General features: G+C 33.8%; 2 protein-coding genes and 1 long non-coding RNA gene across 4 annotated transcripts in view; all 3 read right to left on the bottom strand.

Annotated features, from left to right (window-relative positions):
- Nucleotides 993-4,208, bottom strand: LOC107624893 (protein OSB1, mitochondrial). Its single transcript, XM_016327370.2, has 5 exons — nucleotides 3,775-4,208; nucleotides 2,487-2,625; nucleotides 2,312-2,396; nucleotides 2,116-2,219; nucleotides 993-1,513 (listed from the first exon to the last, which is right to left on the bottom strand). Exons 1-5 carry the CDS (start codon nucleotides 4,146-4,148, stop codon nucleotides 1,325-1,327), a joined length of 891 nt encoding a protein of 296 aa, XP_016182856.1. The 5' UTR covers nucleotides 4,149-4,208; the 3' UTR covers nucleotides 993-1,324.
- Nucleotides 5,605-10,376, bottom strand: LOC107624894 (transcription factor UNE12). Of its 2 annotated transcripts, none has more exons than XM_021115527.1 (6): nucleotides 9,814-10,376; nucleotides 8,350-8,469; nucleotides 8,130-8,195; nucleotides 7,468-7,533; nucleotides 7,023-7,100; nucleotides 5,605-6,945 (listed from the first exon to the last, which is right to left on the bottom strand). In XM_021115527.1, exons 1-6 carry the CDS (start codon nucleotides 10,171-10,173, stop codon nucleotides 6,718-6,720), a joined length of 918 nt encoding a protein of 305 aa, XP_020971186.1. In that variant the 5' UTR covers nucleotides 10,174-10,376; the 3' UTR covers nucleotides 5,605-6,717. The 2 variants fall into 2 exon arrangements, with proteins under 2 accessions (XP_020971186.1, XP_016182857.1); XM_016327371.2 differs by having other exon boundaries at nucleotides 9,805-10,373.
- The window catches only part of LOC110268719, a 10,480-nt gene continuing 6,813 nt past the window's right edge, over nucleotides 10,753-14,419 (bottom strand). Inside the window, exon 3 of the long non-coding RNA XR_002357111.1 lies at nucleotides 10,753-10,764. This is a non-coding gene — a long non-coding RNA (uncharacterized LOC110268719). The remainder of the gene's footprint in view (nucleotides 10,765-14,419) is intronic.

Below are 14,419 nucleotides of genomic sequence, written 5' to 3'. Positions count from 1 at the left end.
TTTTTTAATTAAATAATAAATCAACAACATAATCAAATTTGTCATATCATACTTCTAAAAGACTAATTAATATATTAAATTTGTTTATAGTAGTATAATGAGATTAAAATTTGAGAAACTATTCATTAACCAAATATTCTAATTAAGTAGCAAAAACCCCTTATATTACATGAATAAAAAGAAACTACACTTGTGAAGTGTGTAATGTGATCATGACACAATAGTATCGATTTATCTTCTTCCTTTTTTTTTTGTCGAAGAAAGGATACTATCAACGAATAATAATTGATTAAGAGATGCTAGAAAGAGATGATGATGATGGTTTTCAAAACTCACTGATTGTGGTGAGACAGTGTCCATGCCTATCACTCATGGGATTCTCCAAATTGGGCAGACATGGTTATGGTAACGTCCTAAACTCATCAATCCAAAAATAGACAAGAGATGCATGAACCCTTTAGTCATTATCCTAGATACTAGCTTTGCTTTAATAATTTTGAGTTGTTGCCTCATTGGATTCTTCCATTTTTCACCATTTCAATGACGTAGACACATGATTCAGATCAATCAACTTCCCCTCCACCGAAGTTGGAGTTGGGTTTGCCTAACACCTTCACAATCCCAAACAATAAATGTTACATGAAAATAATCATCATACTAAGTTAACATAATATCCATCCATCCATCGATTAAATGGACAATCCGGCTTTGTATACACAACAACCCACTGACCAACAGCTTTGTGAGATACCATGAAAAATCAAAATAAATGTGAATCCCAATATAATTAGCGTCTACACTCTATCAATGATGATAAATAAATTAAAAGTACAACGATAACTAGATAACTGTGTTTATATTACACTTTCCTTCTGGATTCTAATATTGTATAGGTTATTGACTCTATTCCATTGGCCAACTAATGTAGCTGCTTTATTAATCAAATCTTCTGTTAAAAAATATCAGGTTTGGTCAAATAGATTCCCATTATGAGTTCTCAAATGCCATTAAACCATACAAGAAATTATCCAAAATGCTAGCAATGAAACAATCAGCCTCTCCGTCATTGAGTGTAGCTATCACAATAAAAGAAACTTGGATCATTCTCCCTATGAAGATTCAGAAGATAGTACAATATAATTAAGTATACATGCAAAATTCAGTATCGACTATGATCATCCCGGTTGATTTACCAATTACCACCACAGATTACAAACAACGGCGACATGAAAAAGAATAAAAATTTGTGGGTAAATTGGAAACTGTACAAAGAAGTTCCACAGTTGACATTGAATTTTGGTTCCGACAAGGATTCAGTGAACCTTCAGAAAGAAAACATCTCATCTGCAGTCACCATATCTACAGGCATCCTAGAGTTGTGACCCGATAGGGATCCCATTCTTGAATCCAATATTTCGAGTTGGGACTTGACCCATGGTGGATTGTATCTGCCATCGACCCACAGAGCTTCGCCTGTATCTTTGTGCTTAAAATCGGGGCCTTTTGGGTTCCTCTGCAATTTTAAAAATATATATATATTTTAACATATAAAGCGTAACAAATTCATGATGACTTCGAAAAAAATGAAACTACTTTAAGAAGCAAGTTAGACATGGCTATAAAAAGAATTCAGAAGGGTGTTCCATGAGTTAGTTCAGCCACAGTTGAGGAATTGAATTGTTAATTAGATTTGATCTACTAAATATAATCCAAAGCTGCCAAATGTTGGGATTTTCCCCTTTGTTATGGTTCAATGCAATAACTGACGCTTCATGCTAAAATGGAAAGCATGAAAAACTGTAAGGACATGAGAATGAAAGGAGCTTATGAAATCAATCAGATTAATTATGACTATTATTTGAATCTCAATAAGACCTAATACATGTCATGGACTTGGAACCAGATGCTTTCATCTATCCTTAAACTTTTGTGCTTTAAAATAAACGAAATCGATAAATCAGTAAAGCCAAAGTAAATTTGATCATGTATGGGTGCCAGGGCAAAGCAACTCCAAAAACAAGAAACAATGGCCAGCACACAATACTTATCCATAATGCTAAAAGGGAATAGCACAACCAAATATTCAACTTTTCTATATTAATATTGAAAACTTACCTTATTTTTCCTATTGTCCCACCACTCCCCTGGGCTAGCAAAGAATGCTTGCCATAACTCAACTACAGAACCAGTATTCGTTGCCGGATAACTTGCTTTTTTACCTGAGATAATAGCAGAAGATAGTCAATGTCATCTTGGTGAAAAACAAATCGTCCTGAAGTTAGCATTATATTCCTCAGAGTAGAAGTCATACCAGATGTCGTGTAATCGAAGTCTTGATCATGTGAGGATCCTGGCGAGAAATTCCCTTCAATGAAATTCAGTTGCTGAGCAACCACCTGAGAGAACATAACATAGTGATGCACTTGCAGACAGCAGCGAGAAAACAAAATTACAAAAGTAAACTATTTATCGGTAATCACAGAAACCTTGTAGTAGGTTTGTTGCTTCCCTTCATCACTTTCAACTGTATCCGTCACCAAACGACCAGAGACGTAAATTTGATGGCCTTTCTGTACATGCTGAAAAGCAGCATGGGCCAGCTCATCCCAGAACGTCAAATTAATCCTGATTATAAAAACTAGCTTCTTTGAGAAAGACACTTATTTTAAGTCAGCACAAAATGAGGAGTTTGCTGTGGTATTAAGATAAAACTCAAATTTTCAAATCATTTGACATTCTCTAAAACAAAATTTCATTAGAAAAACCACAAAAGAAGGTGGATGAGAAAAAAAAAAAGAGAATAATAACAAGGGGTTGGTTATACAATCCAGTAGAACCCAAAGGTGCTTACTAAAGAGAATAAAAATATAAACTTTGTGAAAAGCAAAAATAACAAGAAATGGAATGCAATGCAATAATAAAAGGTGCTTGCCAAAGAAAAGCAAAAAACATAAGACATTGAGTGCACACACAAGAACAAAACAATCAAATAAAATAAATCAAAAACAAACAAGGGAAATCAAACCGACATTATACACACTAGCACATCTCTACATTGACACAAAAAGATTACCATAGCTGAGGTCGCTTAGTATCAATACTAACTGTCCGACTAAGCTTCTAATCCTTAGTTTCAACGTGCGTAAAGGTAAACCTTCTATTTTGTAACTTGAAGGTCAAACGTTCAAATTCTAGAAGCAGTCTCTGCTTAGCATTTAACAACAGCTGCATACATCTACTTTAAGACCTCATCGGATGCGACCCTCATGCCATGTACTAATAATCTCTCGCACATTCTTAGCTCCTATAGGGAAAAAAATATCCATGTATTGTTACTAAATTTGAGCACTAGACCAAACAGATGTAACAAACTCATACAAGTCCTCTCTAACAAGAATTTATGCATGTAGTAACCTCTCAATCTCCTATAGAATTTGAATATGACGAATTCATCCCACACTGCACAAATCCGTCCCTCATCGATCACCAAACAAATTCATACATGTACAGATTTTGTACATAACACTAACTAGTCGTCCATTTTCGAATAAAGAGTAGCCTAATCTGATACAAGCATATTATGAATCCACGAAAGACGACTCAAATATTATTCCAATGGCGAAGACAAATTTATCACTTCCAAACCCTAAGACTGATTTCTCCAAAAGAAACAAGAGAATTGTGTTCCTTCCATTGAAGCAAATGCATAATATAATTTCACAAAATAAAAATGAATGAATGAATGAATAAAAATCCGGTTTCAAAGATAGTTACCATGAATTCTGGGTGGCGTTCTTCTTAACGGCGAGGCGGGTCCATGCGAGAACCTTACCGGAGGGGAAGTTCTTGATCTCCACCGGTGCGGCGACGACGCCGATGAGGCTGACGGAGTTGCATAGCTCCTTCTTCCACTGAATCTCCGATGGCTTAGGGCACGCCACGTGTGACTGTGACTGCGATTGCTGAGTTTGCTGCTCGATTGAGTAAGGGGAATAGGAACACTTGAGCGAAATTGGTTTGCTCATCTTCTTGCATTGGAACTGAGTTAAACACTGCGTTTTAGGTTTTGAATTGGGAACTATGAGAAGGTTCCTGAAGATGGTGCATGACGTTGATGATGAAGATGGTTGTTGCAACAACGCCATCATTTTGTTGCTGACTTGCTGTGACTGAGAAACTGTGACTCTGCATAGCTCTTGATAAGGGAAATGCTGAATGAAGAAAGACGCTCAGTTCTTTTGGCAAGAAAGATATTTGGGCTTAGGCCCATTTTCATTAATTTATTGTTAGCCCAATATAAAATGGGCCTTATTATTCCTCATTAAAGTTTGTGTTGTGGCTTGTTGCATAGCAGACCATGATGTACTCTTTTCTATTTCTATTTCTTGTGAAGATACGGTTATTAGTAACTAGAATCTTGATTTAGTTTTTAAAATCTTTCAATATCATCATTTTAAATGAGTCAATCATTTTGTAAAATTTGTACTATATTTAACAATTTTACTATTTAAATCTTATTAAGATTTTACATTTTACGTACTTAATTTACTTTTTTTTATTTCACATAAAATCTTGATTTTCTCAACCTATTAGATCAAGGTATTTTGACTGGAAAAACTTTTTTTAAAGTAAATAGATTAATAAGATGAGAAATAATCTCTACTGAATTTGTATTTTTTATTATATATATGAGTTTTACTAACTTAATCCAAAAGAGCTAAAATATTATATATTTAAAGTTTGCTGATAAGTATTCAAGAACAAGTAGTTAAGATCTTTTGACATTACGATCTTGAATAAGTTAATCTATTGTGCTGACAATTTTAAAAATAAAATTGTATTATGAATTCATGTTTTATATTAAAAATTTAAAATTTTGAATCCATCTATCATGTATTTATAAATAAATATATAGTAGTTAATTTGATAGCTAATTTCTTGTGTATACATAACATTTTCTAAAAGAATATAAGTATTTTAATAATAAAAAATGAGAACATGACGAAAATTTGAAAGTGCCTTTTTCCAAAGAAGCTTTATGCACCCTTTACCAAAAGTATTAGTAGTTTAGTACTTATTTCGTGCCTATTTGGTTTTCGTTTACCAACCAAATGTAATTTTAAAGCCAGAATTAATGTGTATCACGTATAATATTTAATTATTTATCATAACAAATGTTGGTAGTAATAATCTACTCTAATTTCTCTAACTTTGATTCCTCTAAAAATTAGTTTAGTTATTTGAACACTAAACCAAATGGGAGGATGAAAGTGGAGTCATGAAGTATGAAAGGTGATTGTCATTAGGGTGACTTCATTTTTCATACATGTAATAATGTTGGTGTGACTGTAAGGTCAAAAGGCATAGGATGAATGGTTTCACATCGTAGGACTACATTTTAGTGCCATGTTAGGACATGACTTGTCTGGTAAGTTGAGAGTTACATTGAAGGAATGTTGACATTAGAATAAACATGAATAGTCCATTCCCACCTATTATTAGCAAAGAATGATTTTAGTAGGTTATGATAGATTATAGAAACCGATGGCAAATTGGTATTGGGTATTCATAAATCATAGTCATTAGATATTCAAGTATGAAATATATACCAAAATGGAATTGTTATTGTCACTTTATAGTTGCATAAGGTTACAACTTACTGATAAAGATTAGGTGAAGAGAGCACCCACAAACTTGTGCTTACACCAATAGATAAGAAGACCAATTATTTTAGAATAAACAAGTCACAAACAAAAAAGCATCATCATTTTCTATTGGACTTGCAAGAACCAGCATTCTTAAAGCAACTCATTATCCATTTCATCTCTACAATTTTCAAACTCTCTAAGGTTACATCACTAATTAAAATATACACACCACTCTAAGCCTTTTACAAGGTCCCACTACCCACTAACCAAAAAAATATTAAGCCCCCACTATAAAAAAGTGCTTCCATCATGTTCCACTAACACCCACCCATGGATACAAAAAACATAAAGAGAAAGCTTTTGACATTTTCCTCCCTTTAATTGAAAACCTAGCAAGACAAGATGGGGCCTGCTATTTTTTAATACATTGACATAGAACCCTGTATTTAACAAAGGTAAAAGAAAGGTAAAAAGACTATGGCATCTGACTTCGATTGCAACTTGATGGAACCAATGACTAAAATTAAGGGTGGGATTTGGAACAGACAAATGACTCTTGGGTCTTGGGTCCCAGCAATGTAGAGTAGGCCCTTGAGGGGCACCACTTGATGGGGCGAACCCCCTAGAATTCTTATATGAGCATAAGTTCACAGCCTCATATTTACACACACACTCACAACACAGTGATGGGGATCCATAAACAATTGAGTATATTTTAAATAAAAGAAAATGATAAATAAGTCTCTAGCCTTTTATTCCGAAGACAAATAAGTCTCTCACCAAAGTTAATTACGAATAAGTTCCTGGCCTTCGTAAACGGGAGACACATAAGTCCCTCTATACAAATTCAAACCATCCCTAGAGGGACTTATGTGTCTCCCATTAACAAAAGTTTAATTTAGTGAAGGATTTATTTGTCTTCGTGATAAAAGATTAGGAACTTATTTGCCCTTTTCTCCTTAAATGAAGTGGTAGGATCGACTTTATTGCGAGTTTGTATAAACATGAGGTGGCAAACTTGCGATCATTCAAGAATCCCTAGGGAACCCCATGACTTAGTTATATGTGTCTATGAAGGAGGGTTAGTTTCTGGCTTTACTATGCTAGAGGTGTCTGGTGGTTGTGACTGGTATATCGCTGAAGCTAGTGAGATTGGCATGATGCAGAGTGCTTTTGATTGAAGGAACTGCATGGCGGTGCCAACATTTTCTTCCATTAGCTTAGCTACTTGCCTTTCTGTGCCATCATTCGACCACTTCTCCCAAGCTGGTTGGTTTCTTCCCTCGCCGCCTTCTTCCTGATCAAGGTACTAAATTTGATGAGTCGTTCAGGAAAGTGAAATTTTGCAAACTACACATTTGTCATAACACTTACCTCGACTGATGATAATGGGATGTCGGTTACTAATGGAGCCACTGCACCGGCACCGCCCAGCCTACTCATGCTCAAAACCTGAAAAACCCCAATGAATAAACAATTATGCAAAGTCTTTGCACTTGTAGTTTCAAATCGGTGAAAAATTCAAAATTGTATCCTATTAGGAGCTTTGATTTCACTATAATTTTTCATATTCAAATAGCAATATCTACTCCCATGGATGGCTAGAGAAATCCATGAAGTTGTTATCATGTTTGTAGGAGAAAAAGGGTTTACAACTAACAAAAATATGGGAAATCATACTTCCATTGAGGAACTCCAACTGAGTCAAGCAACTCCCATTATAAGCAGTAATTAATTAGAAATTGAGACCTAATAAGAACAGACAGATATATAGCAAAAATAACTATAGAAATCTGATGAGTGTCACGAGGGCAATAACCTTCACTTGAAGCCTTAAGAACTTGACGTAATCCACAATTTCATCGAGCATAGCAGCTCTATCTGTCTGAACAAAGCAAACATAAGCTAACATCAGAAAAAATGAAATAATTAGACAACTGCAGGTGCAGGAAGTCGGCGGGAATACTGCAGAACCACAACTTAAAAAAAGAAGTTTCATTATATCTTGAAATTGAGAAGAGATTTATTTCGTTTTTCAAGCACCCTAGACTTCACATCTAAGCAGAACATTGGTAAACATTTTTCCTCTTAAACCCCTTTGATAGAAGCAGTTTTCCTTGATTAACTATATTGTGATATCATGTACAATGTATTCACTATCTTATTAGTAAATAAAATGAGGGGAAAAACAACGGATGCTCCTAGATCGCCCAGCAATTTACATATTCATATATTGAAGCATTATGTTTCAAGAAACTTTTACATTCAAAGAAGTCTACAAACACATTCACATTGCCAAAGACGGACACAAACCGTGCCAATATAGGTCATTATGTTCTAATCAAGCAAGAAATGAAAATTGTGTTCCAACATTACAATACATTGAAACAGAAATCAGTCAAAACTCAAAGAACCAAATTTTATTGATGCTGATGCAAAATTAAAGAGTCCAATATAATGACAGTATTGAGTAGTCTATACCTTGTTAACACTGGGAACCAGTTCTTGCAAGGCCCTGATCCTTTCAGCTATTCTTTCTCTGCGCAGCTGGTAACATGAACGATGAAGAAAAATAACTGATTGAGGAATTAACAAAAGCAATTTTCTCCCTAAAGTTAAATTAAAACACCATCACAGCCAAAAACTAAATAAATAGATCTTCATAACAGCAGAGTATGTTTTTAAATATCCAGAAGCTCACCCTTTCAGCTATGCTGTGTGGATCTGTAGCCTGACCTCTACGAGCCCGCACCCGAGGGCGCATTCCTGGTGGATGTGGAGCAGCGGGAACAGTTGTAGGCATGGGCTGCCCATGGAAAACCTGCAAAAGAACACCAAAAATTGCTATTGTTTCGGAAGTAGGGGAAAGAAAAAAGCATAGAAGAAAGCATTTTATATAAGACCAAGCCAAAACCAAGCATATTATGTGTCCTATAATTTTAGACCTGAGGTTAAAAGACCCAAAGGAAACGGCCCTAACCAGAAACCCCCAGACCTGAATAGCTGAGTTTCAAATGTATCATATTTGCAGAATGTTAAATCACTTCCATGAGAACAATTTTAACAGGGTTTTAGTAATGTATTAAGAGTGAGCTCCTATCTTACAGTCATAATACACTCATCTTCATCTCGAACCCTTCCTGCATTATGTTAAAAGGCTATATACTCCAACTAAAGTACCACAACAAAGATCCAGACACCAAGTACAAAAATTTGAATATGAGCACTCGTTGATCCTATAGCAAGTCAGCATCAACAAAAGCATGCCCAAGAAACGTACCACTACAGCATGTTGAAGAGTCTTATTTCTGAGATTCAATTTTGCAGAAAAAGTACCATTCAACACTTGGTGTTGATTCTATCAACTCCAAACTAAATGTTCTATAATTTCTTTTGCTACTATATAGGCATAGTAAGTTAGCATAAAGCCGAAACCGAGGAAACACCTAGCATATTCACATATAAACAATGCTCAACATAACTTTCCATCTTCTATTTTCTGCAATAACATTCCCTTTACATCTTTCATTTCTCTATGAACACCAACTCCTATTCCACCAACAAATTCTCACTTGTTACTTGTTAGACACAAGACAAGTAGACAGCCATACNTCCTTCCTAAACTAAGATCGTCACCTTTCTTACCCCTCACTAAACTTAACTCTCAAGTCTTATTCTCCAAGCCAGTGCATGAAGCTCCTATATAGTGGTGTCTGAGAAGAATGAACCTACATACCCTTGCTTTCATGCGAGATTCGGGTTGCAAGCCAGCAATCTCAACATTATGCCAAGGCTCACCCTGTTTCTACACTATAAAGCTAAATACACCAAAGCTATAAACCCTCTCAAATCTCATAGATAAAATACAACAAAATAAATCGCATGGACCAAAAAACAAAAAAAGAAAGCATAAACAAAAACATGAACTCTTTTTGTTTACTCAAAGTATAAAGCAAACTACCATATTATACTGAATTTGAAATCATTGAAGCACTAACCTCACTCTCACTCTCGGTATCAATTTTCAACACACTACAAAAACAAAAAGCAACAAACGCGCGCGGGCACAGAGAAAATAAATAAACAAATATTTCTAGAAATAGAATTTCACTAATTTTCTAAAAAATTAAGGGAAAGAAGAGAAAATGATTGTTACATTCTTAACTCTTCCATCAACAACGTCGTCACGAAACCGTTTTCCACTTCCAGAAGCATCCTCAGGCTTCAAGAACCCTCCTCCATTCCCTTGCTCCAGGCTCAGCCCAAGCTCGTACACCGGCGACGGGTGGAAACCACCACCTGCGGTGGCGCCGACGAGGTACGCGGCGGAGGCGTCGTCAGAGCTTAGCTGAAGCATCATCGGCGCCGCTGGAGAAGCAGCAGCTGCAGCTGCGGCGGCGGCGAGAGAGGAGGCGCCGGTTCCTCCGGCGAGGGTGGAGTCGGCGGAGGCGAAGTTCGGGAGGCCGAGGATTTGCTCGAGGAAGTCGTCGGCGGCGGGAGCCTCGGAAGGATGGCGATTGGCCATGAGGGAGAGCGAGTTGGGTTTCTTTTGGACTCGAGCGAGTCGAGTTCTGAGTTGAAGCTAACGTGTTATGAGTTCTGACTCGGGTAAATTGAAGCTACATGAAGTAAGGGGAGAGAAGGGTCTCTTTCTTTTCTTTTCTTTTCTTTTTTTTTTTTTCCCGAAAGTGTTCTGACTTCTGAGCTCAGAGGAAAAAATAAGGAGAAGATACAAGAGGCGTTTGGCTTTATCGTGGTTAAAAAGTGAATAAATAAAAAGGGAAACTTTTCACATGTGCCAATTAGTTTATTGGTATACCGATATGACATGTACGGTTCGGTTGATGGTCATTATTTTGTCGTTGTGTGTTTGAAAATACCAAAAACAACCCTATTTTGCAAGTTAAAATTACATAAAGGTTAGATTCCGTGAACAGCTTGTTTTAGCCAAGTATAGCCAATAATAGTGAAAGTGGCTTGAGCTAATGGTTACTTGTTAGAGTGGATGGGCCATTTGTTCTTTTAGGCTACGTGTTTCTTAAAATAAGATAAAACAACATAATAAAAATAAAATATAAAAGACAGAAATATAAAATTTTATATTTTTATATTTTATCTGGTAAAATATAATAGTAAAGTATTATTTTTATCTTTAACGTTTGGGGTAAATTCTATTTGTGTCCCTAACATTTAAGGGTGTGTTTGGCAAACGCGTTATAACTTACAGGAGAAGAAGCACGTTTAACCTTCTTAAAAGCTTCAATTTTTGGTTTGGTAAACTTTTGATCCATGAACGTAGAAGTAGAAGTGATTTTACTTTCAAAACCACGTTTACAAGAAGCTACAATTTTGAGCTTCTGCGTTTCACCAACGGGCTTTTAGCTATCAATACTCTATCTTTATTTATCTTTTACCAACTTTATCCTTTATGTATGTTATTATATTATTTATGAAATTCTTATTATTTTTGTTTACATGAACTCTCTTTTTTTTATTATTTATTATTTTTATTTTTTATTAATTATTTATTTGATATTATACACTTTATAATTGCAATTTTTTGTATTATTTTTATTATCTTTTTATTAGGGGTGGCAAAGCGGATCGGCCCGTCCCGCATAGGCCCGCCCCGCCAACTAAAATGGGTTCAAAATGCTAGCCCGCCCCGCTTTATGGCGGATTGGCAGGTTGGCGGGCTAGCTCGCTTGTTTTTTTTTTTTGAAAAATAAAATTCATTAAAATTAACCAAAAAATAATAATTAAAAAATTAAATACAAATAAAAAAATAGTCATATTATAATATAATTTTTTTACTATTTTTTTTAATTTTTAACTTCAATAAAATTGTTCAAAATAATATTTGTCAATAGAATCATCTTTATCTTAAAAAATAAGTCACATAATTTAAGCATATATAATAAATTGTAAAATAAAATAAATAAAGTTAATAACTAAAAGAAGAATAAAAACAAAAATGAAAAAAAAAAGTGTTGAAAAATTCTATAATTATTAATTTTATAATAGTAATCACTCTTTCATTTAATAAAAAAAGAAAAATAAAAATCTTCGGACCGCCCCGCCCCACCAAAACCCGCCAATTTGGCGGTGCGGATTTGGCGGGTTTTTTTAATTTGGCGGGCTCCAAATCCTAGCCCGACCCGCCTTTTTTAGCGGGTTTAGCGAATTGACCCGACGGGCTTGACCCGTTTTGCCACCCCTATTTTTATAATATGATTTATTGATTCTATTAGGTAAAGTAAATTAAACAAAAAATTAATTCTAAATAATAATAATAATAATAAATTATAGCATATTAAAAAAGAGTATTAAGAGAACTAAAAATATACTAATTGTATAAATATTAATTTTATTATAAAATTAATTAATAAGATCTATTCAAATATCTAAATTAAAATGATAAGATAATATACAAAAATTATTTTTAAGTTGGTGTCTATTAGTAATTTTTTATCTAAAAGTGATTTTGAGTAGTATAATCCAAACAACATTTATTTTACTATAATTCATTTTGATGTAAAAATTGCCAAACATAAATCACCTTAACACAAACCTACTTTTCATCAAAATCAAGTTTGCAAAATCAATTTTATTCAAACTCCCGTTTGTAAACTGTAATCCAAACACACACTAAATCGTCCTATTTGTATCCTTAATGTTTATAAAAGTGATTCAATGTTATCCTACTATCAATTATACTAACAAATCAGATTATATTTTTCAATTATTCTCACTTGGATGTATTCATTCTCAATTAGGTCTCACTTGGATGTGTTCGATTTTAATATTATACCCACTATTTGTGTTTAGATTCAATTATGTCCCCTAGAAAAGTGAATTATGTAAATATTGTAGGAATTAGTTTCAACATTTGATGAGCTATTTTTCGGAGTAGATCATCGATTCCATCCCAGACATTTGTATTCTAACTTCAAGAAGATATTTTTAAAACTCAAACTAAAGCGCTCATGATGTGTAATTGACGGCAGGATAACATTGAATCACTTTTACAAACGTTAGGGATATGAATAGGACGATTTAAACGTTAGGGACACAAATAGGATTTACCCCAAACGTTGGGGACAAAAACGATACTTTACTCAAAATATAATTATAAAAAATTTATAAGAATAATAAAAAAAATAAAAAATAAGTTGTGTCTTTTGTTATTGTCTCCATATTTTTTCTGTCAGGATGGACACAAAATATACTAATTCAGTGTCTCTAAATACAATATTTCTATCCATGTCTCTTCTTCTGTCAAACACAATTTTATATATATTTTATCAATTTTTAGCAAATCGAAGGTGATTCGATATCTATTATCTGGGAGCAAAACTTACTCATCTTTGTGAGTACCAATTTTCTTATAGTGCATCAAAAACCTTTCGATTGAATAGAAACTTAAGGAAATATGAAAAAATAAATAAAAGACTTTGAAAATAAATTGACTGAATTTGAAATGAATTGCATTGAATTTAAATAAAACAGTAAAATGTCCTCCATTAGATCAAAGGACTTTTGAAATGAAAAATAAAAATACTGGAATGTAAAGTTTGAACAGAGAAAATAAATATTGCTTGAATGATAAACTTGCAAGAAAAGTAAAATTTGCACATATATTTTAATATGAAATATAGTGGTTTGGTTGTTGTGGAGTGTTTTTGTTTCCTTGAGGGCAGGAGTTCGAACCCTACCTCCAGCATTTTGAAAATATTTTCACTCTCAAGCGGTTCGGTCAGACCGTCTCACCGAGTTTGATCGGTTCGTATTAGTTCATTCTGAATTTGACCAGTTCATACCAATTCGATTTCTTGTACATTTCAAACACCAGACCGGATCGGTATAGGGTCCGATTCACTGGTTTTTTGGTCGAACCGGTTGGTCCGGTCCATTTTTACAACTATGCATACTAAGGGTGTTTGCAGTGCGGTTTGGTTCGGTTTTAAGGAAAAAAGTCATCCGATTCGAACGCTTAATTTATGTGCGGTGCGGTTTGGATAGGATAAATTTTTTTTGGAAATCCGATTCGATTACAAGCGGTTTGGATCAGTTTGGATTTGCGATTTTTAAATAAAAAAATTAAATACATATAACAAGTTTCAACATCAAATTTTAAATAATCAACAATGATATAACAAGTCTTAACAATATCTTAAAAAACTAATGATAACACAACAATAGAAATAAAATTATAGGTTAGTTAAAATAAATAAATAAATAACATTTTAAACATAAAATATTTATTAAATAATAATTAAAAAGGTGATTTTTAGAAAATTATATTTCATTTTTGCCCCTTTGTTTTCCTAAAAGGGACTACATTTTTGGGAAATTTACAAGTCCACCCATTATCTCTGATATTTAAAAAAAAAAAATCGAGAAAGGAGCAAATATATCCTCACTTTTTAATTTTTTATAGCCTTCACAATTAAGCTTTCCCATCGAATAGAAGAACAAGATAGTCACCAAAAAAAAAAATAAAAAATTAGAAGAACAAGATGATGATGATTAGAAGCAGGATTGATAAGAAGGAGGGAGGGTTTATTTATTTATTTATTTATTTTTATCGAGATAACTTTATCTAAAAATTAATGTTTGGGATAAAAAAATTCTCATTTAAAAAGAATAATTATAATATGGATCTAAGTATGGGTATTTATGAATCGAACCGGATCTGATATAAATAGATTTAGATTCAGTTTTAAAAAGATAACGGATCAATTTTGTTCCGATCCGAAGCGATCCGAAAA

This window comes from Arachis ipaensis, chromosome B02 (assembly GCF_000816755.2).
Source record: "Arachis ipaensis cultivar K30076 chromosome B02, Araip1.1, whole genome shotgun sequence".
In the NCBI taxonomy this organism is placed as follows: domain Eukaryota; kingdom Viridiplantae; phylum Streptophyta; class Magnoliopsida; order Fabales; family Fabaceae; genus Arachis; species Arachis ipaensis.
The sequence above is the reverse complement of the archived record's forward strand: the minus strand, read 5'-3'. Positions and strand labels throughout refer to the sequence as shown.

What these genes read in the sequence shown, in the direction of transcription:
- LOC107624894 (XM_016327371.2), bottom strand. Translation starts at nt 10,173, where the DNA reads ATGGCCAATCGCCATCCTTCCGAGGCTCCCGCCGCCGACGACTTCCTC. An exon ending in TGGTTCCCAGTGTTAACAAG is followed by an intron (nt 7,534 to 8,129) that starts GTATAGACTACT and finishes TGCTTTGTTCAG; the next exon opens with ACAGATAGAGCTGCTATGCT. An exon ending in TCCCATTATCATCAGTCGAG is followed by an intron (nt 6,946 to 7,022) that starts GTAAGTGTTATG and finishes TACCTTGATCAG; the next exon opens with GAAGAAGGCGGCGAGGGAAG.
- LOC107624893 (XM_016327370.2), bottom strand. Translation starts at nt 4,148, where the DNA reads ATGATGGCGTTGTTGCAACAACCATCTTCATCATCAACGTCATGCACC. An exon ending in AACGCCACCCAGAATTCATG is followed by an intron (nt 2,626 to 3,774) that starts GTAACTATCTTT and finishes TTTTATAATCAG; the next exon opens with GATTAATTTGACGTTCTGGG. An exon ending in AGCAACAAACCTACTACAAG is followed by an intron (nt 2,397 to 2,486) that starts GTTTCTGTGATT and finishes ATGTTCTCTCAG; the next exon opens with GTGGTTGCTCAGCAACTGAA.